The 26,223-nt window shown below is 41.5% G+C and overlaps 1 protein-coding gene and 1 long non-coding RNA gene across 6 annotated transcripts in view; one reads left to right on the top strand and one right to left on the bottom strand.

The window, feature by feature from the left end:
* cbarpb (CACN subunit beta associated regulatory protein b) overlaps positions 1-26,223 on the bottom strand; it is a 203,648-nt gene that overhangs the window by 171,670 nt on the left and 5,755 nt on the right. For 2 of the 4 annotated variants that reach the window (XM_087976026.1, XM_043721245.2), the window contains exon 2: positions 6,783-6,930. In XM_087976026.1, the coding sequence (XP_087832152.1) occupies positions 6,783-6,930 (148 nt within the window). Of the gene's footprint in view, positions 1-6,782; positions 6,931-7,686; positions 7,803-26,223 lie in introns of those variants that run through there. The other 2 variants (XM_043721246.2, XM_087976025.1) reach the window with 2 other exon arrangements.
* On the top strand, positions 2-24,339 carry LOC122565359 (uncharacterized). 2 transcript variants are annotated; one of them, XR_006316143.2, is made up of 3 exons: positions 5-430; positions 7,041-7,117; positions 22,366-24,339. It is a non-coding gene; the product is annotated as an uncharacterized LOC122565359 (long non-coding RNA). The 2 variants fall into 2 exon arrangements; XR_015751825.1 differs by lacking the exon at positions 7,041-7,117 and having other exon boundaries at positions 2-430.

Here is a 26,223-nt window from a genome sequence, read left to right as displayed (position 1 = left end):
AAGTTACTGCTTTTTTTTTGCTTTCAACTGGGCATGAGCTTGTCCACCTTCAGGGGTCTCGACCCTTGGCCTCCTCCCACCCACCCCCACGCAGATCTCTCTCTCTCTCTCTCTGAGCTGGGCTGAAGGGGAATGCTCGGACCGCTGCCACATGTGCCAGGTTACCAGACAGCAATTTCCTCGCGGCTGCTGCCAATCTCTCAGGGCTGCATTGTTCAGCTGGGCAGTTGCCCGGGTGGGTTACAACTGAAAGCGCCATTTATCCTCTCTTCTGTGCACAACAGCAGATGGAGCCCCCGTTCAGTCTAGCCTGATATTTCCTCCTCGATTCGTAGATATAAAAGAATTATAAATTGCACTTCCGTCCTTACAATGATGCTAAAGCAAAAGATTGGGGAAAGAACGGTCGCCATGAATATTATGCTCGCAGGTGAGTTTCGATGCTAAATACTGGAGTGCAAGAGAGAAAATAGATTTTAATATTTCAGGTATAGGTCTTTCGTCTTTTGTTTTGCTGGTGACAGACCTCATAGCATCACAGAAGGCCGGCTCTGAAACAGCAAGTTTTTTTTTAAATGTCCATATTCGACATTTTTGCCCGTTTTATTTCAGATTTCTAACATTTGCAAATCTTTTTTTTTCCCCCCGAGGGTCCATGCATATACAAAAGCCTATTTGTGCGCACTAGCATTGGGTTGGGTTTTTTGAGAATGCGTTTCATTCATTTGTGAGTCTTGGCTATATTGGCCGTGGAAATTGGAAACGGAAGAGGATTATGCTGTTTTCCCCAGCTGAACCCTTTCCATGCACCGAGTGTATTTGCCAATTTAGTGCGGGAATGAATCACTTCCATTGTGGTGACTGGTGAAACAAACACTGTCAGATTGCACACTTTAAGTGACACACTGCCACAGAAATCCACATTTCTTGCCTGTATAGGCTCAATCGTGTCATGTGACCTTATCCTAGGCTGGAACATCTATCGAGTATTCCGCACAACAGGACAGAACGCAGACAAGATTACTCCCACACCCAGACAACAGAGTTGAAGCATTTTCCTGTATATACATATCAGGTTAAGCAATCACATTTCCGATTCCATAACACAGTGATTATCAGGACTACATTCATGTCCTCAGGTAAGATAGAATCCATAGAATCTCTACAGTGTGGTAGCAGGCCATTTGGCCCATCAGATCCACACTGACCCTCTGGAAAACATCCTAACCAGACCTACTCTATCCCTATAACAGTGCATTTCCCATTGCTAGCCTGCATAACCCTGGACACCACAGCCAATCCTAGCCTGCACACCTTTGGACTGTGGGAGGAAAGCAGAGCACCCGGAGGAAACTCACACAGACACAGGGAGAATGTGCAAGCTCCACGGTTGCCTGAGACAGAAATCCACATTTCTTGGTTAGAACAGAGGCTGAAGCTCTGGCACTCTGAGGTGGCAGTGCTGACCACTGAGCCATTGTGTCACTCTTACCCACCAGCTCCTTCGTTCTTGTTTTTGCAAATAAAAATTATAAATGAGGATATTTGCAGATATAGACTCCATTAATAATTTTAGGTTTTTGTTAGGTTTTCTCCATAGTTACCTTCAATAGAAGCATGAAGACTTTTTGAATATTAGATCTCATCATTTGAAAGACAAAGTAATCAAAGAGTTTGAAATTCATCCTCTTTATGATTAGATTAGGTCCCCTACAGTGTGGAAACAGGCTCTTCGGCCTAACTAGTCCACACCGAACCTCTGAAGAGTAACTCACCCAGTCCCATTTACCCCTGACTAACACACCTAACACCATGGGCAACTTGGCATGGCCAATTCACCTGACCTGCACATGTTTGGATTGTGGAAGGAAACCGGAGCACCCAGAGGAAACCCACACAGACACAAGGAGAACGTGCAAACTCCACACAGACACTCACCCGAGGCTGGAATCAAACCTGGGTCCCTGGTGCTTTGAGGTAGCAGTGCTAACCACTGAGCCATCGTGCCACCATTATGTTGCCCATTTTCCATTTTGTAGGAATCATGAACACTTGGAAAGATGACTATTGAGAAATAGTCTATTAGCCACTTGCTTTTTTAACAAGTCTGGTTTTAGTTAAATAGTTACCTCAATTAGTTCAAACAAAAGCAAGTAGTACTGGAGAAACTAGGTCTGGCAGCATCTGTGAAGAGAAGACAGTTAATGTATTCATCAATCCCTGATGAAAGACTTTTGCCCGAAACATTAATTCTCCTGCTCCTCGGATGCTGCCTGACTGCTGTGCTTTTCTAGCACCACACTCTCAACTCTAATCTCCAGCATCTGCAACATATCCAGTCCAGTCACCCATCTTCAAACCTGTTGAGTTTCTCCAGCAATATCTGTTTTTGTTTGTTTCAGACCTCAGGCATCTACTGTTCTTGGTTTTACCTGTATTTTTCTTTCCATTTTCCATTGGCATTGTTGCTTGAATATATAAAATATTGGATTTGAAACTGGGCAAATGAGAAGTCTTTTAGTTTAGAAACTCCCATGTTACTAGTGGAGGCCAAAAATATTCAGGCCTTACATAAACAACAAAGCAAACATTAAAAGAAAAAAAAAATGCTTTGTAGCAGAGACAGAATTTGAAGGTTGAAAGTTATCCTCTTGTTTAATTCATCTATCCATCCCTCAATGTTTTTGTGCACATCGTTCTACAGAGAAGAGACAAACGTTTTCAGTCTATAGAAATTTCTTCCTTAAAAGATGATAGAAGCTGAGTCTTTAAATATTTTTAAAAGAGAGGTGAATAAATAATTAAGGGAGTGATAGTTATCAGAGGTAGCTGGGAATGTGGATTTGAGCTTACAATCAGAACAAAGAACAAAGAAAATTTACAGCCTTCGGCCTTCCAAGCCTGAGCCAATCCAAATCCACTGTCTAAACCTATCACCCAATTCCTAAGCATCTGTATCCTTCTGCTCCCATCTACTCATGTGTCTGTCCAGACGCACGTTAAATGAATCTACCATGCCTGTCTCTACTGCCTCTGCTGGCAATATATTCCAGGCACCTACCACCCTCTATGTAAAGTACTTCCTGCGTGTATCCCCCTTAGACTTTTCACCTCTCACCTTGAACACATGACCTCGTTAGTGAATCCTTCATCCTGGAAAAAAGCTTATCTCTATCCACCCTGTCTATACCTTTCATGATTTTGTAGACCTCAATGAGGTCCCCCTCAACCTCCTTTTTTCTAATGAAAACAATCCTAACCTACTCAACCTCTCTTCATAGCTAGCACCTTCCATACCAGGTAACATCCTCGTAAACCTTCTCTGCACCCTCTCCAAAGCGTCCACATCCGTTTGGTAATGTGTCATCCAGACTGTACACAGTATTCTAAATTCAGCCGAACCAAACCTTTAAAATGACCTGCCAGCTCTTATACTCAATACCCTGTCCAATGACAGCAAGCACATCATATGCCTTCTTGACCACTCTATCCACCTGTGCAGCCCCTTCAGAGTACAATGGACCTGGACTCCCAGATCTCTCTGCTCATCAACATTTCCCAAGGCTCTTCCATTTACAGGAGAAAGTGAGGACTGCAGATGCTTGAGATCAGAGCTGAAAATGTGTTGCTGGGAAAGCGCAGCAGGTCAGGCAGCATCCAAGGAACAGGAGAATCGACGTTTCGGGCATAAGCCCTTCTTCAGGAATGAGGAGAGTGTGCCCAGCAGGCGAAGATAAAAGGTAGCGAGGAGGGACTTGGGGGAGGGGCATTGGAAATGCAATAGGTGGAAGGAGGTCAAGGTGAGGGGGATAGGCCGGAGTGGGATGGGGGCGGAGAGGTCAGGAAGAAGATTGCAGGTTAGGAAGGCGGTGCTGAGTTCGAGGGATTTGACTGAGACAAGGTGGGGGGAGGGGAAATGAGGAAAATGGAGAAATCTGAGTTCATCCCTTGTGGTTGGAGGGTTCCTAGGCGGAAGATGAGGCACTCTTCCTCCAACCGGCGTGTTGCTATGGTCTGGCGATGGAGGAGTCCAACGACCTGCATGTCCTTGTTGGAGTGGGAGGGGGAGTTGAAGTGTTGAGCCACGGGGTGGTTGGGTTGGTTGGTCCGGGTGTCCCAGAGATGTTCTCTGAACCGTTCCGCAAGTAGTCGGCCTGTCTCCCCAATATAGAGGAGGCCACATCGGGTGCAGCGGTTGCAATAGATGATGTGTGTGGAGGTGCAGGTGAATTTGTGGCGGATATGGAAGGATCCCCTTGGGGCCTTGGAGGGAAGTAAGGGGGGAGGTGTGGGCGCAAGTTTTGCATTTCTTGCGGTTGCAGGGGAAGGTGCCGGGAGTGGAGGTTGGGTTGGTGGGGGGTGTGGACCTGACAAGGGAGTCACGGAGGGAGTAGTCTTTTCGGAACGCTGATAGGGGAGGGGAGGGAAATATATCCCTGGTGGTGGGGTCCGTTTTGAGGTGGCGGAAATGACGGCGGATGATACGTTGTACATGGAGGTTGGTGGGGTGGTAAGTGAGGACCAGTGGGGTTCTGTCCTGGTGGCGGTTGGTGGGGCGGGGCTCAAAGGCGGAGGAGCGGGAAGTGGAAGAGATGCGGTGGAGGGCATCGTCGACCACGTCTGGGGGGAAATTGAGGTCCTTGAAGAAGGAGGCCATCTGGGTTGTACGGATTTGGAACTGGTCCTCCTGGGAGCAGATGTGGTGGAGACGAATAAATTGGGAATATGGGATGGTGTTTATACAGGAGCCAGGGTGGGAGGAGGTGTAGTCTAGGTAGCTGTGGGAGTCGGTCGGTTTATAATAAATGTCCGTGTTGATTCGGTCGCCCGAGATAGAAATGGAAAGGTCTAGGAAGGGGAGGGAGGAGTCTGAGACGGTCCAGGTGAATTTGAGGTCGGGGTGGAAGGTGTTGGTAAAGTGGATGAACTGTTCACCTTCATCAATGACTGTATCGGCGCTGCCTCGTGCTCCCAGAGGAAGTTGAACAGTTCATCCACTTTACCAACACCTTCCACCCCGACCTCAAATTCACCTGGACCGTCTCAGACTCCTCCCTCCCCTTCCTAGACCTTTCCATTTCTATCTCGGGCGATTGAATCAACACGGACATTTATTATAAACCGACAGACTCCCACAGCTACCTAGACTACACCTCCTCCCACCCTGCCCCCTGTAAAAACGCCATCCCATATTCCCAATTCCTTCGTCTCCGCCGCATCTGCTCCCAGGAGGACCAGTTCCAAATCCGTACAACCCAGATGGCCTCCTTCTTCAAGGACCTCAATTTCCCCCCAGATGTGGTCGACGATGCCCTCCACCGCATCTCTTCCACTTCCCGCTCCTCCGCCCTTGAGCCCCGCCCCTCCAACCGCCACCAGGACAGAACCCCACTGGTCCTCACCTACCACCCTACCAACCTCCATGTACAGCGGATCATCCGCCGTCATTTCCGCCACCTCCAAACGGACCCCACCACCAGGGATATATTTCCCTCCCCTCCCTATCAGCGTTCCGAAAAGACTACTCCCTCTGTGACTCCCTCGTCAGGTCCACACCCCCCACCAACCCAACCTCCACTCCCGGCACCTTCCCCTGCAACCGCAAGAATGCAAAACTTGCGCCCACACCTCCCCCCTTACTTCCCTCCAAGGCCCCAAGGGGATCCTTCCATATCCGCCACAAATTCACCTGCACCTCCACACACATCATCTATTGCATCCGCTGCACCCGATGTGGCCTCCTCTATATTGGGGAGACAGGCCGACTACTTGCGGAACGGTTCAGAGAACATCTCTGGGACACCCGGACCAACCAACCCAACCACCCCGTGGCTCAACACTTCAACTCCCCCTCCCACTCCAACAAGGACATGCAGGTCCTTGGACTCCTCCATCGCCAGACCATAGCAACACGATGGTTGGAGGAAGAGTGCCTCATCTTCCGCTTAGGAACCCTCCAACCACAAGGGATGAACTCAGATTTCTCCATTTTCCTCATTTCCCCTCCCCCCACCTTGTCTCAGTCAAATCCCTCGAACTCGGCACCGCCTTCCTAACCTGCAATCTTCTTCCTGACCTCTCCGCCCCCATCCCACTCCGGCCTATCACCCTCACCTTGACCTCCTTCCACCTATCGCATTTCCAACGCCCCTCCCCCAAGTCCCTCCTCCCTACCTTTTATCTTCGCCTGCTGGGCACACTCTCCTCAATCCTGAAGAAGGGCTTATGCCTGAAACATCGATTCTCCTGTTCCTTGGATGCTGCCTGACCTGCTGCGCTTTTCCAGCAACACATTTTCAGCTCTTCCATTTACAGTATAGTTTGCTCTAGAATTAGACTTCCCAAAATGCATCACCTCACATTTGCCTGCATTGAACTCCATCTGCCACTTTTCCACCCAACTCTCCAGTCTATCTATATTCTCCTGTATTCTTTGACAGTCCCCTCTGCTTTCTGTTACTCCACCAATCTTCGTGTCATATGCCGTGATCTTATTAAATGGTAGAGTGAGAGCTAAAAGGCCTCATCTACTGTTTTCTCATGTGCTCCTATGTGATCCTAACTCATGTTCATTCACATGTTCTCTTCTACTTTAAATTCTATCTGTCCTTGATAAAACAGATTTTCCAGCCACCTGACCAATCAACATTAACCCTCATGTTTGCTTACTATAACCTCATCTCCACAAACCCAACTTTATCTACCACTTAGTTCTTCAACTTTACAAAATACTAAGTGCTCTTCTGTACAAAACTAGCAGCCGTCAATATTGCTTGCCTTACCGTATTTTGTTTGTTGGTATAAATCAGGCCATGTACATCATCTTCTCTCAGAAACAATTTACTCCAACCTTTACACAAAATTCTTGTATGCTCATTGGGAAAGTCTGAATCAATTTGATTTGAGAGAGTTTTTTTGTCAGTCATGCACCTGAAAATAAAAAAAAAACATGCTTAACCTGCTTGTAAACATGTGGCTGACATTTAATCTCATTTCAAGTCAATCATATTAAGTAGACAAAATATATGTTTTTTTTCTAGAATTAGTGTCAGCCTTTCTCTTGGAGTTCTAAGGTTTGGAACAAAATCCCATCTGAGCAATGTGGGCTCAAATGCAGGTACTGTACTGAGAAATTATTGCATTCTCAGCAGTAATATCTTTTAGATGAAATGTTAGACTGAGACTATGTTTGCCTTTAGCTGGATGGAGATCTAAAAATCTCGTGGTACTGTTGGAGGAAAAGTGGAGAGTTCTCTCTGGTGTCCTTGCTAACAAATCTTCCAAATATCATAAAATAGATTTTCTGAATTCTGTGGGATTTTGCTTTGCACAAACTGCTATTTTTTTGTACATTACACAAGCAATTACATTTCAAAGATTCGACATTCTAACTAATGAACAAAGGTGTGATATGTTATAAAATAGCAAAATAATTAGTTAGGCAGAACTAACATGCAATAAATAGTTTTCTGTTTTTAGTTACCATGCTAAGCGTTATCAGTATTGCAAAAGTTCACTTATTTATTAAATCCAAACAACTCCAGCCATATCTAAGAGTTCGAATTGTTTATTTGCTTCAAGAATATAAATGAACTTGGAGTAAAACTGCTTTGTCTAATTGCTGGTACACTTTGATGACACTCATGCCTTTGAAGTGATAATCTAGGATTGTCAGTAGGTGCTGACCATAAGTAGTAGCCGCGGAATGGCTGGCCTCTCATTGTATTGCTTTCCACAAGTCCATAAGTGATATCTTCTTGGTCCAGATCAGGAAGCTAGTGGAATGGAGGCATATCCCTCCAATATTGATGCTTCATTGTGTTATACTTCTTTAAACCCAGGTTTACCTAATAAATCATAGGAGGGAATAAAGAATAAAGATCCCACATTTAGTACTGATAAGGCCATTACCATTCTTAGCTTAACTAATCCAACAAACCTTGACAAAAATCCCAATTAAAAAATGTTAATATTACAATCTAGACTCTTCCTAACCCCATTATGAAGGACTGCTGCTAATCCATCCATAGCTGTTTATAGTACTTTCCTTATTCACGATCAACATATTAACTCCATTAGCCTTGGGGGAAAATCCTCTGAGGCTGTCGTTCGGGTTACCATTAGCCCTCATACTTGGAGTAAGCTATTAAGTGTAATCCACTTCATTCTAATTGCATGCCCACTGTTTGTTCCTTTCATCTTAAAAGTTTTATGATCTTATTATGCATCTTAACATCTTTGGAAATTTGGTACTTCTCAGTCTCTGTAATTGAAGGTATATGGGCCCATCAGGTTATTTTTCTTTAGTTCTAGTTCACTTTATGATTTTGCTTTCTTGGTGTCATTGTCAGCAGTAGTGGTCAGTGTTAAATGTGAGCTGATTTTGGATTGAAGGTATTCATTATGTTACGGAGTGAGAGTGCTGTCAATGCTACAGTGGGCGGCAAAGATGTTGTGCCACCATGACGGAGCCTTTGTCTCTCCCACTGGTTGCTGCCTCTCCATACCGTTGCCCCTGCTGCTAGCTCCATCACTCACTGCACAGCTCACCACTTTGCTCAGCGATCAACTAAAACAGCAAGGGTGCTGTGTGTACCTCTAGGTCAATGATTTTCTAATTCATTGCAGAGACACCTCCTGCATGAATACAGCACAGCGTTGCATGTTTAATAAAGCCACGCACGAACATGTTAATTCGGCCCTACTGTTCTGTCTATGGACTGCAATGAGCTGACATTGAGGAGTTTGAGTGCCATGCTGTGTCTCTGCGTGTGCGCAGTCGCTACACTACCTAATGTGACACTGGCAATAAGCTCAGCCTTTATGTTATGTTTTTTGGTATCCTAGTGGTTGATAAAAGTTCATATCAAATCCCTGATGCTGGGATTTCTTCCTCCCCTAGCATTTCTACATTGATGAAGTAGCCCTTTAGTCAGATACCGTATTGTTATTTTTCTTGCAGTATTTTGAAAATAGCAGCAAATGTGCCATTGAGAGTTGCTTTCTGTCTCTTAGGCTAAAAACTGAATTTATAAGAGATGTGATAAAGCTCAAAATAAATTTAAAAAGAGGATGAGGCTACAAAAGGCTAGAGCTATTTAAGAGATAGTCAGATGTTGTCATGGACAGAACATTGGTTTCTAAAGTAGATTGGGGCAAGATAAGCTGAATGTCCTCCCTCAGCTGTAATTATCTTTATTACTGAGACCAGTGTGAGCAGAACATCAAATTCTGTTCCATACATTTAAATAGCTGCAGCCTCTTAATTATATAAAATGCTGCTGTGGCCAGGACCTGTCTTCCTTTGCTTACTGTTCCCTTTTTGCAGCTTGTGTTTTGACTTTGACTTGTTCCATTATTTTGCAATTATCTTTTATCATTACTTCCCCCTTCCGATTAACCAGGATCTGGCAAGGCGCACCAAATGAAGCATTCTTTTTCAATCCAGCAATTCCTATTATCTCATGGGATAGAATGTTGAAGATGGGAATGGCACTTTGTTGGGGGAGAGGTGTGGGCATGGGTGTTGGCACATCAAACCTCGCTTCTTTCCCTCCTCTAGCAGAATTCAGTTCTGGATGGCAAGTCCATTGCCAACCATTCCACTATCAACTGAGGTCAATTAAAGGATCAGGAAAAGGGTCTCCATGCCATGGCCACTAGGATTACCCAGCTGCAAGCAGGCTTGTTGCCTTACAGCATGAGTGACAGGTCAAACCATGCCAGCTGCTTGTCTCAAGGTTGGGGAGATCACTGGTGTTCAACCAAAAGCAATCAGTGATTGATTATGGGGCTGGATATCATAAAGGAGTGGGCGGGGGGTTCAATGAGAACAAACTCCTTGCCTTTCCTTTCAACCCTTCTTCATTCCCTCTTCTGAGACCAATCAATCCAACATACCACTCTCCTCACATCACTTCTCCTTGGTCTTGCCAGCCTCTGACTGGCTGACAGCTCTCCCTGGATGGGATGTCTGTTCCCAGGATCTTGATCCCAGGGGAAGGCTTGCTGATGGCCACAGCCCTACCTACTGTAATTGCAATGTGGTTCATCAGGCCTTCCACAAGCAGGCCTCTCCCCAGCTCCTTCACCAGTTGACAAGACCCCCAGTGACTCAGTAAGATTCTACCCACTGCAATATTCTTAAGCATGAGTTTTAAACTATGAATGTACTGAAAATCTCTGTTAGGGTGCATACAAGAAACATAATCTTTATTTAAAGAAAATCATTTCCAAATTGGGTTCAATCACTCTGTTGTATTTGGAGGTCTGGCTTAATTTTCACTGTTCCTTGTTGTGAGAAGTTGCAGAAAGTTGGCATAAAGGCTACAAAAAAAATTAAACGGTCACTCAGAAGAGATCTTGTGGTCTGCCCGCTGCCAAAAGACCGTCCAAAGGATTTGTCAATGTTTACCCTTGTACAAGACCTTTAAGTGTTATTTCATCATATTTTGTATAATGTCAGGGAGCATCTAGTAATTTAAAAACCAAAAGGTCTATTCTCAAACCATTTATTCAGCCCAGGAAGTAAATTTGCAGAGGGCCTGACTGATTAATAACTCCTTGAAAGATGATACATCTGTGCTGCTAAGGGAAGGTATAAGTCAGCTGTGGAATGCCACTAGTTAGAGCTGAATTGCGTGGGCTGTAATATTTCGGAGTGTTATTTACTTGAATGTAAAGCAAAGCAGAAATTTGATGGTGCTGTCACTTTCTGTAGGGTTTTAACAATGTTTGATCAACTCCATCAAGATTTCTGAATGAGGTTAAGTAAATTCCATGCTGCTCAAATTTTACAAAACTGAAGAGGAAAACACTGAATGGCCTTTGCTCTCTTACTATTTCTTTATTGTTTTACAAAGTAACCTTCCTGTAGACTCCTGTGCATTTCAATTCCGGATGCTTCTTTTCTATTCCAGCAAAATAGGAAAAAAAGTAATTGATTAATTGTGAAATCTTATTATTCACCTGAGCCTATTCACATTGTGTTGTTTAGCAGTGATTCCCTAAAGACATTCAAATGATATCATCTAAACCTTAACAACAGGCTTTGCTTTTGTACAGATTTCCATAATCTTTTACAAGTCCAAGCTTTGACAGTAATGTTCCCAAAGCAGTATGAGCCCAACCATTTCATCTCCCTTTCTATCCACGAGCTGATTAGAAGAGATGCCAGCTCTGAAGTAAATTGACAGACCTTATGTTCACCTTAAATGAAGTGTCAAAAATATTATAACTCATTGTGGACAAACATTCACTGGTTTCCTTTTGTTATCAGATAATTCAACTGTAAATTGTTACTAGTGGGCGACAGACAGCTGGAAGTACTCTGCAAACTTATTCCCTTCTGAAGTCAGCTCACAACAAATTTACCAATAAATCTTTCAGTGAAATCTCTGAGAAGCAAGAGTTAGCCTTATAGGTTTTCGAAGAAACATAGAAGACAGGAGGCCCTTTGAGCCTGTTCTGTCATTCATCACGATCATGGCTGATCGTCCAACTCAATAGCTTAATCCTGCTTTCTCACATTACCGTTGATTCCATTCGCCCCAAGTGCTATATCTAGCCTCCTCTCAAATACGTCCAATGTTTTGGTATCAACTACTTCCTGTGGTAATGAATTTCACAGGCTCTCCACTCTTTGGGTGAAGAAATGTCTCCTCATCTTTGTCCTAAATGGTCCACCCCGAATCCTCAGAGTGTGACACCTCTGGTTCTGGATGCACCCACTATTGGGAACAGCCTCTCTGCATCCACCCTGGAGATGATTCCAGGAGAGGTCAGTTCTGATGACAGAGAAGTAACCCATAGAGCTGGGGGGGAAATGAAAGTAACAGGCAGATTTGTGTCAGATGCGGGGTTAAATACTGAAAAGAAATCAGCACCTGATTCTAAACTTTACTCTAACATACCCTTTCCTGACTGGGTTGAAGTCAGGAAAGCAGGTGAGCTCCCTTCCCAGCCCAAAGAGGCTTTGGAATGTAGAACTTTAAAGAGAATGATGAGGTTTCAAGCTTCATTGACATTCAGGTTTCTGACTTCACCTGAGTCAGCCAGGTTTCCCAAGCATCCAGTGGCTTCACTGAGGTCAGGACTTAGTAGAGTCAGGAGATGAGTGTATTTTACCTCATAGTGCCTGCCTGAGGAGGCGTTGAAGAAGAGCCATATCAGCCTCAAAAATGCTACCTCTGTTTCTCTCTCCACAGATGCTGCAAGGCCTGCGGAATTTCTCCAGCATTTTCTGTTTTTAATCGGAGACATCCATCATCTGCAGAATATTTGAAGTCACTTGCAAGTTCCTGGTGACAATGTCCATCTGTTGAAAGGCAGGCTTTGAACTACCATGGTGAGAGTGATTCTCGCTAAACAGGGCAAACCATGGCCCCTGTGAAGCTGCCCTCCATCACGGGGGGTACATACCCCTTGTGCACTTGTGGAGAGACAAGCAATGATGCACATTATTGAAAAGTGACTGCTCTACAGATCAGTTGGTGGCTGGATCACTTTAGACTCAGCAAAGTGTGAAGGCAATTGCAATCAGGAATCCCATTTGCTAACTAAGTAAAAACTATAGAATCATGAGAACAAAACAACTAGAATCAATCTCGGACTAAGTGATTCAAAACCAAAGGAAGAAACACTAGGTTGAGTGATGAAAATTATATTTCAAGTAATGTCTTAAAAAGAGGGGAAGCAGAAGGATTTAGAGAGGGACTTGCAGGATATTGGGCTTAAAGGCTGCACGGCCAATACAAGCAGTGGGGGATATGTAAGAATGCAAATTTAAGAAATGCAGGAATCTCAGATGGTGATATGGCAAAAAGATATTACAGAGATACAAGACTTTATGGGGATTTGAATAGAGGGCTAAGAATTTATGAATCCAAGGGCGAGCAGGATTGAAACTGAAAATGTGTCAGTGAACGAATGTGTAAATGCTGAAGAACCGTCAGTACAGAAGAGAATGCAAACCAGTAGAGTTTTGAATGAGCTCTTGTTTCTGAAGGATGGAAGCCTGTCCAGAACCTTTTTTTGCAAGCGTAAACCCAGAGATGACAAATGCATGGTTGCGGGTTTCAGTAGCAAGTGGTCTAAGCTAGGGATGCAGGTGAACAAAGACTCAGCTGGAGTTGCCTCTCCAGATCTCTAACCAATGTACCCAGAATCATAGAATCTCTACAGTGAGGAAGCAGGCCATTCAGCTGATCAAGCCCACCCATGTATCCCTACATTCCCCTTGGCTAATCCACCTAGCTTTCACATCCCTGGACACTAATGGGCAATTTTAACATGGCCAACGCACCTAACCTGCAGACCTTTGGACTGTGGAAGGAAACCAGAGCACTCTGAGGTCACCCACACAGATACAGAGATTATGTGCAAACTCCACACAGCCAAGTCACCCAAGGATGGAATCAAACCCGGGTCCCTGACGCTGTGAGGCAGCAGTGCTAACCACTGAGCCACCGTGCTGTGCAATGCTAATGACAATGCCAAGAGAAGGAACAGTGGTGTCATCTGCAATAAGAGCATGGCTTTATTCACTGTCCAATCCCGCACATATAGATTGGCCACTTGAGCAAGACACTCAAGAGCGTTTGTGGATTATTACATCAGTCACAGTTGTTGTCAACAGTAGAAGAGGTAAGAAAATTGCTAGGAGAATGGTTCTGTGCAACATTAGAAATTGCTATTTCAGGAGACCATTGGGATTTTTTAAGCAGCAGAATTCTCCATCACAATGTGTCCAAATTCTGTAATCCAGTGCAAGTGATCACAGAAGTTCAAGTGCAATATATGTCCATGGAAATGCAATTTCCACCATTTTAATAAAGAATGTGCTAGAAGTTGGCCCTGCCTGAAACACCAACCTTGCCCCAGTGAAATCAAACCATCACTGGTAGTTTCTGCTAATCACACCCATTTATAGGCCTTCACAGAATCTCTTAAGATTAAGCTTCCTTTAAAATGAGGAGATGAATGATACTTCCAAAATATTTGAACTTTATTTTTTAATTTACTAAGAAACTGCCTAGTTAAAACCAATTGAATCAGGCAATGGATTTATTGCATTTTAAAAAGTAATTTTTAATTAGTCAAAACCAAGTGACTCAAAAGAAATGGATTAGATACTGATTAAAAAATGGTAATTTTTTGTGATAATTGTGAGATGCAGTAATCATACTGTACAAATGTTAAAGGAATATTTTTGAAAGAATAAAAGTATTCTTTTTAACAATAAGACTCTAAAACAACACCTGCTTGCACTGATTCATGACAGACTTTAGGCTCAGCGTGATCTGAATTAGTCCACAAGATAAAGGAACAGAAATAGGCCATTCAGCCCATTGAGTCCCCCTGTCATTCAGTGAGATCATGGTTAATCAGCTAACCCTCAGTTCCACTTTCTGACCTTATCCCCAATAACCCTTGACTTCCTTCAGGATGAGAGATCTGTCTATCTTAACCTTGAATATACTAATGGCCTAGTCTCTACAGCTGCGGGTGGTAAAGCAATGCACAGCTTGACAATCCACTGAGACAAAACAATTCCTCCACATTTCTGTCTTAAATGAGCAACTCTTATTCTAAGATTATGCACTCTGGTCCGAGACTCTCCCACAAGGGGAGACAACGTCTCCACATTTACCCTGTCAAGCCTCTGAATATTCTCAGATGGTTGTACAAAGTCTTCTTTCATTCTTCTAAACTCCAATGATTACAACCCCAAACACCTCGTATACTCCTCATAAGAAAATCCCTTCATATCCAAATCTATCTACCGTACCTCCTTTGGACTGGCCCCAATGTAAGTCTATCTTTCCTTAAATAAGGGGACCAAAACATTTCACAGTATTCCAGCTGCGGTCTGATTACAGTCATATATAGTTTTAGGAAGATCTTCCTATTTTAATATTCCTTCTGTTATTTTATATTTTATATCTGAATTTAAGCTCCATTCCCTTTGAAATAAAGGCTAACATTCCATTTGCCTTCACCATTACTCATTGAATTAGTATGCTACATTCTGTGATTCATGCACCAAACCCCACCCCCACCATACTGCAGCTTCCTGCTGTCTCTTCCCATTTAAATAATATTCAGTTCTTCTATTCTTCCTGACAAACGACATAATGTTACATTTTCCCATACAATATTCAGCTTAAATTTTTACTTAACTGGTCAATATCGCTGCAGAATCCACTTGTGTCATCCTCGCCACTTGCCTTTCCACTTATTTTTGTATCATCTACAAACTTGACAATAGTATACTCACATTCATCACCCAAATTATTTATAATTAATCATGGTCCCAGCACTGATATTTCTGGCACTCCTCTAGTTACAGGTTGCCATCCTGAAAATACCCCTCATCTCAACTTTTTGTCTTCTATTAGTTAGCCAATCCTCTATCCAGGCCAAGGTACTACCCCCAACAATATGGGCTCTTCTCTTATTGGGTAGTTTTATGTGGGGTACTTGTTTGGAATGCCAATTGGAATTCAAATATGTTCCAGCTAGTGATTCCCTTTACCTGTCCTGCTTGTTAACTCCACAAAGAACTGTAACAATTTTTTCAATCCTGAAGCCGTGCTGATTCTGTTGATGTTTTATTTATTTCTAAATTATCTGCTACTAAATCTTTTAATAGATTCTAGGATTTCCCAATGACAAATGTTAACCTAACTAGTCATTGTTGCCTGTTTTTATTTTTTTGGCTCCCTCCCTCACCTTTTTGAGTGCAGTTTTCCATTTCTCAGGGACCTTTCCCAAGTCTAAGAACATAAGAAGCAAGAACAGGAGTAGGCAATTCAGCCCCTTGAGCCTGCTCTGCCATTCAATATGATTATTACTGATCTCACCTCAGCCTCAGCTCCACTTTCCTGTAACTCTCCCTAACTCTTCAACCCATTACTAATTAAAAATTCATCTATTTCCTTCGAAAATTTACTCAATATTCTGGCATCCACCATACTCTGGGGTAATGAATTCTATAGCTTCATGAACATTTGAGAGAAGTACTTGTCCATTGTCTCGGTTTTAAATCTTCCACCCCTTAGTCTAAATCTTCTAGATTGCTCCACAAGTGGAGACATCCTCTCTGCATCTACGTTTTTCAATTCCCTTTATCATTTTATTTTCTTAATCAGAAATCCTCTCATTCTTTCATTTGCCTTCCTTATCGCTTGTTGTTCTACATCCTTATTTTCTGCAATTCATGCACAAGGACTCTCAGATCCCTCTGCACTTAAGGAGTCTGAAATTTCTCACCATTTAGATAATAACTTACCTTACTATTCTTTCAACCAAAATAGATAACCTCACACATATTATCATTAAATTCTATCTGCCACGTTTTGGTTCATTCACGTCACCTATCCATATCCATTTGTAATTTTTTTATTTCCTTATTGCGACTTATTTTCTCACTTGTTTTAGTGTCATCTCCAAATTTGTCTTCACAGGAGTACTTTGTATCTCTGCATCCAAATCATTAATATAGATTGTACATAGTTGTGGCACAAAGGACTGAACTTGGTGACATCCCACTAGTTACATCTTGCTAATCAAAGATCTGTTTATTCCAACTCTCTGGCTTCTGTTAGTTAGCCAATCCTCTGTCCATACTAATAAATTACTCCTAACCCTATGTGATCTTACCTTGTGTATTAACTTTATCAAATGCCTTCTGGAAGTCCAGATATACTACATTTACAGGATCCCCATTATCCAAAGATTCTTGAAAGAAATATTAGAAGTGCACCCATTATCTCTTAGTTCTATCTTTTAAAATTGTATTACTTTTCCTTGTAATTTTTCTCTAGTAATAGTTATTCTGCTGAATGCTAAATTATATTATGTTATGGCCACTGATCCTAGGAGATCTCTTACTCTTAGATAATTGATTAAACCTTCCTCATTAAACATTTCCAGATTCCAATAGTCTGGTCTCTGGTTGGATCCACAACATATTGTTCTAGGAAACTGACCTGAATCCACTCTATGAATTCTCTCATGGCTACCTTTGCCCATTTGATTTTTCTAATTTACATGAAGGTTAAAGTCACCCATGATCTTTTTTTAAACATATTATCTGACAATTTATTCTCTGTCCTGCAAAACAGCTACTATTATGAGGTGACCTATAGATTACTCTCACCCTTCTTCCCTTTGTTCTTTCTTATTTTCACCCATATGGATTCTACATCATCCAACTCAAGGTTATTCCTAGCAACTGACATATTTCATCTCACACCAACACATCTACCCAAACACCCTTGGCTTTCTGCCTGTTTTTTCAAAATGTTTTATATCTCTGAATATTTATTTCCTTAATTTGATCTCCTGGTAACCAAGTGTCCTGAATTGATCCTAAGTGAAATCCAAAGCATTTTCGGTTGCAGTTTGTGCTGGGATTGTTGATTGCGTCAAAAGCAGAAGCTGTATCCTATCGTCAGTGGAATGAAATCAGTTCAGTCTCGCAATGTAAACATCATATGTTTCCATGGCTTCATAATAGTCAATGAACGTCCATTTCAGTCCTAAATGAGCAATTTTGGGCAAACTTTACTGTGAAAAAAAAAGGTTATTTTGCCATTTCAGAAACGCCAGTGATGTTTTTGTGCAAGCTAGTTTTTTTCAAACACACTTTCCTCACAAATCATAGAAACAGTACAATGAGTTGCACCATTAATCAGTTTAATAAAATTCTCAACGCAAATTAGAAGTTCACAGGTTTGTTTTGTTGATGCCTTTTGGTGCCCTTAATTCAGGTTGATGGCATTATTGCAAACTGATGTTTAGTGTCCTTTCTACGGTGGCTCAGTGATTAACACTGCTGCCTCACAGCACCAGATCCCAGGTTCAATTCCAGCCTCAGGCGACTGTCTGTGTGAAGTTTGCACATTCTCCCTGTGTCTGCGTGGGTTTCCTCCGGGTGCTCCAGTTTCCTCCCACAATCCAAGGATGTGCAGGGCAGGTGAATTGGCCATGATAAATTGCCCATAGTGTTAGGTGCATTAGTCAGAGGGAAAGGAGCCTGGTGGGTTGCTCTTCAGAGGGTTGGCGTGGACTTGTTGGGCCGAAGGGCCTGTTTCCATACTGTAGGGAATCTAATCAAATTCCCTTAGTGGCTCCAAAGCACTAGCATTTTATGACATAAAATGTCAGCAAGATTGACAGTTTAAATTGTCGTCACTCTAGTTTTTACCAATACAGCATGGATTCACCATTCATTCTCAGGAGCCTTGTAAAGTGGTGAGTAATTATTTAAGTATGATGGTTCACAAAAATGTTGCTTATCAAACCTGGCACTTGCAAACTGTCTATACATAAAACAACGACAGCAGATTGCACAGATATAAAAAAGGGGTGAGGTATGACTGACAGCTTCCAAAGAAGATATACATAAGATATTTTGGTACCCAATGTCTGGTTACCATCCAGCTTCTATAATAACTGCCTCCCGTTATCTATCTGTTCAGCATTCAGTTCAATATATGCCAGTATTGTACTCAGATTGTAATAATATTGTGGTTTCATGCCCTAAATTTGTCATATATCTCCTGAAGCATTGGAAAAGAATGACACCATGACTATTTACCCAAGGAAAGACTGATGTTTATTTATTTATAGTAACATGGGTAACACTTGAATGATGACAATATATTCACAATTCCTCTGATGTTCATCTCAGCTGTCCAACACCAAATTCCAAAATTATACTTCTTCTTTCAGAGTTTTGTAAGCAAAGGACTTTCTCTCCTGTCTCTGTCATTCTGATATTATCATTGCTTGTCTCAATCCCTAAAGAAATATTTCAATTGAGGAGTGATTTTTTTCACTCAAAAATCTAGAAAAAAAACGTAATTTCAAAGAAAGGAACCTCTAACAGATTTTACACTAAAACAGAAATTGCTGGAGAAACTCAGCAAGTCTGGCAAAATCTGTGAAGAGAAAGCAGTCTGAATGTTTCAAGTCTAGTGACTCTTCCTCAGGAAAACTGTGCTTTCTCTGCACAAATGCTGGCAGATCTGCTGAGTTTCTCCAGTAATTTCTGTTTTTGTTTCAGATTTCCAGCATCTGCAGTTCATTATTTTACTCCAACAAATTTTTGTAGCAAGATCTTTAAATGGGTTTTATGGATAGTGTCTGAAGCTTTTTCAGCCCAACCTATAGGCAATTTGTCTTAGTTTCTTCCTTGGTTTGCTTTGAAAATCATTATAGTTTATGCTTTGAATCAAATTTGAATGCTCCTGATTGAACACTTACCTGACTGTCATCTGATCTCTAGTGGCTTATAGCTAACCCCTTCATTTTACCTTAAATCTGTTGGGTCTGTGTAGCATAACATCTGATTGTTAGATAGCTGGCAGGAGAAAATGAGGACTGCAGATGCTGGAGATCAGAGTCGGGAGTGTGGTTCTGAAAAAGCACAGCAGGTCAGGCTTCATCTGAGGAACAGGAGAATTGAGGCTTCGGACATAAGCCTTTCATCAGGAATCTCCTCAGATGCTGCCTGACCTGTTGTGCTTTTCCAGCACCACACTCTCAACTTAGATGGCTGGCAGCCAAGATATCTTTTCTGTTTCCGGACTATAACTTGTCCCTCCAGTCTAGTGCATAATCTAACGTATCAAAAATGTTTAATTCAAAGTTGAGATTCTCAATTGTATCACATGTGGGATTCTCATAAGCTACAGATGTCTCCAGGCTACCTATATGAATATTTCCTGTTAAACCGAACTTCACACAAACCTTTTATCCTTATTATACACCTCAATCTTCTAGTTCAACTTTATTCCTTTATAACTCAAAATTAATTCCATGTTATTATGAATTGATATGTATGTCCTATTTTAATCCTAGTTTTATGGGCTACATCATCCGACAAGGTTACTAATTAGGACATAGCATTCCACTTTATTAGTAATTGCCCAATAAACCTAAATATTCTGTCACCACTCTTAATTCCATGCCTTTCCCTTCCAGAAGAAGCAATTAGGAAAACATGAGAGGAGACATTCTAAAAGCTTACAGTAATGGTCATACAATAGCTTATTTTAAATTGAGAAATATAGCAAAGATCTGAAGCCCATTAGGTGGAACACTACAATCTATATTTTCCATTAGGCCAAAGTGACCAGACAGGAAAATACACATTGAATTAACAGGAGCATCAAAGCTGGAACCAAAAAAGAAAATGTAGGCCTTAAGAGTAGATTTTGGCAAGATTTGGAAGTGGTTTGAAGCGGACAACTGAATTGAAGCGGACAAGCAACGTTTCAGTAGATGCTGCCATCTTTGTGTAGTAACTACATACTGTTCATGCATTGGAGTGCTCAAGAGAATGTTTCCCAAGTGAGATTGACATAGGGTGCCTTTCAGCTGCCAATTGCCAGATTCACTAACTCTTTAGTAGGCCATTGTTCCGCTGGCTGATTTCTATTTGACCCTGGATGCACTCGTCCTGCCATTTCCATCTTTGCAACTGCGGATTTTAACTGTATAATATCAACAGAATGTTCCTCGACTGATGCACTGCATATCTACTGAATTTAAACTGTTTACAGCTTGGAGGGAAAATGGACTTAATATTAGCATTATTCAGTTGGTTTCCTGAGAAAGAAGTAAACAACACTGATCATGCCCGTAGAGGTTAGCCTTGATTTCTCAGGATCTATCCTGAGACTTGTCTTTCAAGATGAAAGCAGGCAGGCACACTGCAGACTATTTCAAAAGGAAGGTATTATGAAATGAGGAATTCAGTTTTAGGATGCTCTGTGACTGTTCACCAGTCAGCTGAACACAAAGTGGAATTGTTTTCTTCTGATGTAAGTGATGATATTGAAGAAGGGTCACTGGACCCAAAACATTAACACTGATTTCTCTGCACAGATGCTGCCAAATCTGCTGATACTTTCCAGCAATATTTGTTTTTGTTTCAGATTTCCAGCATCAGGAGTTCATTTAGCTTCTAAAAATGAAAAGAAAAAGGTAGCAAGATAATGCCATTAAATTTACGTGTAATTCTTAGTTGACAGCTATTATTCTTTGACACAAGCTTTCAAAATCCAGATAGAAGAACTCAAATCTTTCATTATCTTGTATCAGCCATTGGATTGCAGAATAACATACAACCTCAAAGTTATCCTCGAGGACCTAATAGTTTCCACAGGTTTTGGTTCCACTTATTTTACTGCACTTTCACAACATCTCTTTAAAAGTTTTAGTATGATAAGGTCCCAGACACTAAATGGATCTACTGTCTAAGTGGAATTAAAGAGATACTGACTACCATGGGAATTCCTGAGCTTAATTCAGTCAATAAAAGATTGTTTGACTCATGTATGCACATCAATTCCCTCAAGCAATGCTCCCAGTCCTTCAGAATTCCAAAGTATGCAGCCCCATAGCATGATTAATTATTTATTGGGATACGTGGCTCCACATTCTCTATTAGTTAAGATGAGGTTATCTCAATGCCGCCAGAAGCTAATTCCATAAATGAAGTGGCTAATGGCAACATTCTCCAAAAATAAAATTCCTGTAAGTGCTTCTATAATTAACTTTGAGCCCTGAAATTTATAGAAGTGAGTGATGACAGCAAAACAGAATCAAACTTTCACACTCATTAATAAAACTGAGCTGACAAAGGCCAGGGACTGTTTGGCTTAGTATTAACTGTAGAGTTTGCTGACTGTGCCTTGATAATACATCTTGATTTATTCCTCAAACAATATTGTTCTCAATTGCTTTCCCTGAGGGGAACGTTAGTCACCAACATTGTGACATTTGCAGTTAATCTGGAGCAATACAACCAAGTTTAAACATTTAGATTTCTATAAAAAAGTATATATGCACACACACACACTTTAAAGTTCTTTTTAAAGCCACACCCTCCTGAACATAACAGCTCAGCTCGTAAATGCACCATTTGGTTTGCTATTGAATAACAGAGTCTTCTGAAGTACAGAAAAATGCCCTGGGCTTTTACTGTTTTCAGTTGTTGACAATGGGATTAAGTAGCCATTTGGTATAATAAAACCTGAGGATATCTGAAAAAAATTATCGGAACATTTCATTTTGCATTCAAAGAGTAACAGTGGATGCCCTTCAAAAGTAATTTATTGTATCTATGAAGTACATTGACAGATTTCACAGGTAAACAGGATATAGCTAATTTATTTCCTGGCAACGTTATCAAAAGAAAACACTCCTCATGAGCCACATGGAACTCACATCTAAACCATGCATTTTGATAATTAATGTTCAACAGAATTTTGCAAAAACTAGCTACCTTCTGATGGTGTTTCTGATAGTCTGAAATAGATGCTAATACTGATCACAATGTCATTTTGTCAGATCAAGAGCAATGACATTAAGAATGCAGAATGGAACTTGGGCTGAGGAGACTCTTCCCCAAGAGGAAAAATCCCTCATTAACAGCACTGACTGGAAAGAAGAATCAGAGAATTGAAGACTTTAAAAATAAATGCCAATATTTGCTACTGGTGACCACCTTCAAGAAATCAACCTTGGTCTCAGGTTAAAACCTTACATCTCAAGGATGTTCAAAGAAATTTATACTGTATATGTTCTTCCATCCTACTTTGTTCTTGACAGCAAAGTGTGTGAGTGAGTGTATCCAAGTAACTGCACAGAGCCCTTTCACCTGTTGTCATATCTTTACTATTTTTCTTGGAGTTAGCAGTAATCGATCTGCTTTTTTTAAAATCTCAGGAAAACCTTGTGATTGACTCCTTATTCCTCACAGTAAAATCAGTTAACTATATTTTAATTGGAGAAAAGTACAACCTCACGGTAAAAAGAACTTAAAGATTTGCTGGGATCAGCAAGGAAGGGAGCTGGAAGGAGAGGAGCTGATTGACCCCTTCTCACTTTATCTAAGTAGTGGTGGCTGTGCCTTCAGCTGCTTAGCCTTCAGCTGCTTAAGCAGCATACCCTTGAATTCCTCAAATTTACTCCTTTGACAAGTACTTTTGGTCAACATCAATATCCACTTCTGTCTGATTAACTTCTAAGACTTGCTGAGACATTTTTGACTTTACAGTTGCAATACAACTACAATTTCTGACAGTTTTGGTTGTCATTCCTGTCACAGATACACTGTTGAAAGCAGTCTTAATAGGTTTTGAGGTCAACTGAAAGCTATTTATTGTTGTAGAAAATTTCTCTGTTGTGGCAGAAGCTAGGAAAAGTGAGAAGCTACCTCAAGATCAATATGCAAGAAAAACATAATGGGCTTTGGTTTGTTTTTGAACATTTTAAAATGATTGTCCAGTTGTAATTTGTTGGTGCTTTCTACAAATGGAATATTTTATGCATGATCAATGATATGTTTCATTGTTTTACATCGGGTATACGTCACAGAAAAAGACCATTCTGCTCAACTAGTTCATGCTGGCATTTATACTCTACTCAAGCCTCCTCCTATCCTTCCTCATCTAAGTCAACCATCACAACCCTGTATTCTACTCTCTGTAATATGCTTACCTGTTTCCCTTCTGCATCTACTCGATTGGCTCAACCGCTCCATGTGAACAAGTTCTGCATGCATATAACTCTATGAGAGTGAAAGTTTCTTCTGAATTCCCTACCAAATTCCAAGGTGATCACTTTAAATGATCAGGAAACATTCTCCCAGTAGCCACTCTCAGAAGTTTAATGTCCTCTATATATACACATTTCTGATATCTTACTTGTGAATCTTCCCTGTACCCGCTCTTGTTTCTCTAAACTTGTTTCTATAAAATGGAAACCAGAACTGCATACAGTATTCTCCATGTGCATTACTGAAGATTTGATACAGGTTTAGCATATCTTCCTTACATTTTAATTATATGCTTCTAGAAATAAAGTCCAGTGCTTGTGTTACTTGCTAATCTATGCTAAAACTTCTAATGTATTTGTACTTTGAGATTTGTTCCTTTGTTTCTCTATCCCACCTAGCCTTGCACTTTTCAAATAATAAGTCATGTCCCTGGTCTTCCTACTGAAGTATACAACCTTACATTTATCTGTGTTGAATTTCATTTGATTATTTTTGCCATTCTACATGTTTATTAATGTTCTCCTGTAATTTGTTGTAGTCCCCCTTTGTTTTGACTAACCCCACATCTGTGAATTTCAGAATTGTGTTTTTGAAGCCAAAGTCCAGCTCGTTAATATAAATTGTGAACAGCAGTGGTCCCAATGATTAATTCTGCCACTTACCCCTTGCTCCATATTCTCTGGTTGTATTCATTAATCTGTTGTGGAGTACCCTTGTCACTGTATCTCAGTACATTTAACAACAATAAATCAAACTAAAAGATTCTTGAAAGTCCATATCATTTGTATCTACTGCATGACTGTTCTTTCCTCAAAAAATTCAATAAGGTTGATCAAGCAAGATTTTCCTTTGGAAACCCATGCTGACTATCCTTTAATAATATTCTTGTTTCTTCTATTGTCTCCTTCTGTGAGGATTCAATTATTGTTCAGAAACAAAAACAGAAATTGCTGAAAAAACCTCAGCAGGTCTGGCAGCATCTGTGAAGAGGAATCAGAGGTAATATTTCAGATCCGGTGACCCTTCCTCAGAACCCCACTGATTAAGAGATCGTGAAGCCCAGAAGATACTTGCTCAAGGCTACCTGACCATAAGCCAGGAGAGCAAGCAACTGAGATGGTGAACATGTGCTTTAAGTGACTGCACAGGTCTGAGGCACCATTCTCTATGCACCAGTTCAAGTACAGCTATTGAGAATGAATCTGATGTTTTGTGCTTTTCACAACACAGTGAGCAGCAAAGACCAGAAGGAAGAGGTTAATGAAGACAAACAACTTGGAGGAGTAGGATACCCAGGGTGCCAGCAGCAGTCATTGGTGCCTGGAATCCTGGCATGGCTAAGTCATCTTGGCAGCCATATTTTGAACCCATCTTGCATCCTCCCTTCCCAATCCATCAACACAAAGAGGTCCCACAGTCAACAAAGCCTCCCTGTCACAGATACCCATTGCAGATCTTTAACTTCTGTCTTACTGTTTAATGGGAAGGAAGTTTACCAAACCACAAGCAAGAAAATGGGAAACATGGGAAATATGGGAAAGTAGTACAGACAAAATCATTTAGTTATTTAAAAGAATTTAACCAGAAATCTGCCAACTTAACATTGTGTTAAATACCCATTGCATATCTTGCAAAACAAATCTACTGTTCCCTACTCTAACATTCCTATATAGTGCAAACACTGTGACTTCAGCAGAGGTAGGGCAGGCTGCCAATATCCCTTTGCTAACTGATAAAATGCTCTTAACTAATATTCTCAGGGTTAAGGAACCCTGGGGGTCCTAAGATGAGAGAGATTCTGCTATTGTTACAGGAGGCAGCATATCATCAGCAGCTTAGGGTTGGGAAAATAATAAGTGAGAGATGGAAATATTTTGATCAGAGTCTTCATTCGCATGTTCCCTTCCTTCTTTGCCTCTCTCATAGCCCATTCACATTTTCCTGCTAACCATGTGCTGGACATATGGGCATGAAAGCCAGACCTTCAGTGTGATGTGGTTCTGTTCGCCGAGATGGGAATTTGTGTTGCAGATGTTTCGTCCCCTGTCTAGGTGATATCCTCAGTGCTTGGGAGCCTCCTGTGAAGCGCTTCTGTGATGTTTACAGTGGTTTGTCTCTGCTGCTTCCAGTTGTCAGTTTCAGCTGTCCACTGCAGTGGCCGGTATATTGGGTCCAGGTCGATGTGGACTCAATATACCGGCCACTGCACCGGACAGCTGGAACTGACAACCGGAAGCAGCAGAGACAAACTACTATAAATGCCGGAAGAAACATCACAGAAGCACTTCACAGGAGGCTCCCTAGCACTGAGAATGTCACCTAGACAGGGGACGAAACGTCTGCAACACAAATTCCCAGCTCGGCGAACAGAACCACAACAACGAGCACCCGAGCTACAAATCTTCTCACAAACTTTGAACATCTTCAGTGTGTAGTTGAGGAGCCAGGCATTAGCACTGCTTTGAGACATGATTGGTATAGAGTGAAAGCATCATGGCAGGTCCCTGGGAATAGTGCACAAACCTCCATGGGATCTTTTTGAAATTGTACATGAGCTTCATCGGGATAGTACAGATGTCCTTGAGATTTATGGAAACTTCAGGGTGATCAGCAGACAGCTTCACTGCCAATTGTGGCCCTGATCCATG

The sequence above is a fragment of the Chiloscyllium plagiosum genome, unplaced genomic scaffold (genome assembly GCF_037043375.1).
Source record: "Chiloscyllium plagiosum isolate Xiang-an unplaced genomic scaffold, Cpla_swu_hap1 HiC_scaffold_28, whole genome shotgun sequence".
Classification (NCBI taxonomy): domain Eukaryota; kingdom Metazoa; phylum Chordata; class Chondrichthyes; order Orectolobiformes; family Hemiscylliidae; genus Chiloscyllium; species Chiloscyllium plagiosum.
The sequence above is the reverse complement of the archived record's forward strand: the minus strand, read 5'-3'. Positions and strand labels throughout refer to the sequence as shown.